This window comes from Gymnoscopelus braueri, assembly GCF_963280865.1.
Source record: "Gymnoscopelus braueri genome assembly, chromosome: 20".
NCBI lineage: Eukaryota > Metazoa > Chordata > Actinopteri > Myctophiformes > Myctophidae > Gymnoscopelus > Gymnoscopelus braueri.
In genome coordinates this window covers 39207424-39209085 of record NC_137622.1, presented here as the reverse complement: position 1 = coordinate 39209085, position 1662 = coordinate 39207424, and the positions used below count along the sequence as shown (strand labels likewise).

The window sequence follows — 1662 nt, the reverse complement described above, 5'->3', positions numbered from 1 at the left end:
AATGAAAGGTGCAATTTTAGTTTAATTCTATGATGTGGGCGTGGCAGTAATGCAGTGAACTCTCTCTCTCTCTCTCTCTCTCTTTGTGTCTCTCTATGTTTCTTTCTCTCTCTTTCTCTCTCCAGATCCTCCCCTGGCTAGCTTAATCTTGCCCTCCCTCCACGCTACCTTACAACAGAGTCACCTCGGGCACACACACACACACAAACACACACACACACACACACACACACACACACACACACACACACACACACACACACACACACACACACACACACACACACACACACACACACACACACACACACACGCACAGCGGTAGATATAGGTGGAGTCATGCTGAGTCAGGAGGTGTTAAGGCGGTTGCCACATCTGGACGATGTGACTCAGTACGTCAGAAGCCTGTCCACGCCCACGCTGGTCAGCATGGGCGCCGTGGCGGCCATGACCACCTACTACCTGGCAACGCGGCCCAAGCCCCTCCCACCGCCCTGTGACCTCACCATGCAGTCTGTCCAGGTTCAGGTGAGTTTAACGCATTCAATCCGGGAAACGCGTCAGTGTCATTTTAGATTTTTAGCTGTAGCCTGTAACCATTATTTTATACTTTGGCTATTCAAAAATAGCAGATCTACAAGCTCATAGCTTGTAGATCTGCTAAATATATATATATAGATCTACAAGCAATGAGCTATGAGCTTGTAGATCTGCTATTTTTGCTATATCTGCTATTTTTGAATAGCCAAAGTATAAAAATAATGGTTAAAGTGGTTACACAGATGCGTTCCCGGTCTTAATGGGTTAACGCAGCGGTTTCCCAAACGTGTTTTTTCCGCTCGAGACCCAAAAGACAAATTAGACGTTTGCCCCAAACTTGTGAAAATAGCAGATCTATAAGCTCACAATGCGCCGCTTCGCACCGCGTTGCACCGCGTTGCAAGCTTGTAGATCTGCTATTTTCACTACTTCTTGAACTTAATCTATAAGTGCGTGTGTGTGTATGCAGGGCTCTTCCAGTTCTGCCCTCCTTTGCCTTGGTAGCAAATAGCTCCTTCTGAACTGTTTTTGCTCTTTTCCTGCACCATTTTTTCACTGTTGTCCCTCGCTTGCCGTTGACTTTAAAGGAGAATTCCGGACAAATTAAGTGTTATCTTTGATGTCTCGTTACTCACCTACCGATGTGAAAAGTAGCGTTCTTTTTTTTCATATATTCCCCTGTCGTCATTTTTTAAACACCCTCCGTTGTTATAATGGGAGCCGCTGGGTTAGTGAAGTTCGTCTATTATAACCGACGCAAAGTTGTTTTTTTCACTACTAGTATTCATAGTAGAGTCTCATGATAGTCAAACATGCGTTGAAACTATCTGCGAGGCTGCCGTCAATGGCGAACGATTTAACACTGGTTGCTTGTTTCCAGATTCTGGCAACACGAGTTGCCAGGTTCTGGAAGAAACAAGCAACCAGTGTTAAATCGTTCGCCATTAACGGCAGGCTCGCAGGAATTTTCAGCGCATGTTTGACTATCATGAGACTCTACAATGAATCGTAGTAGAGAAAAAAATAACATTGCATCGGTTATAATAGACGAACTTCACTAACCCAGCGGCTCCCATTATAACAACGGAGGGTGTTTAAAAAATGACGACAGGGGAATATATG

At 44.8% G+C, this 1662-nt stretch overlaps 1 protein-coding gene across 1 annotated transcript in view; it reads left to right on the top strand.

Annotated features, from left to right (window-relative positions):
• Positions 1 to 209: 209 nt before the first annotated feature.
• LOC308075960 (long-chain-fatty-acid--CoA ligase 1-like) overlaps positions 210 to 1662 on the top strand; it is a gene marked incomplete at its 3' end in the record, with an annotated part of 21471 nt that continues 20018 nt past the window's right edge. Inside the window, exon 1 of the mRNA XM_080416008.1 lies at positions 210 to 528. Coding sequence (XP_080272134.1) covers positions 340 to 528 — 189 coding nt within the window. The 5' untranslated portion in view covers positions 210 to 339. The remainder of the gene's footprint in view (positions 529 to 1662) is intronic.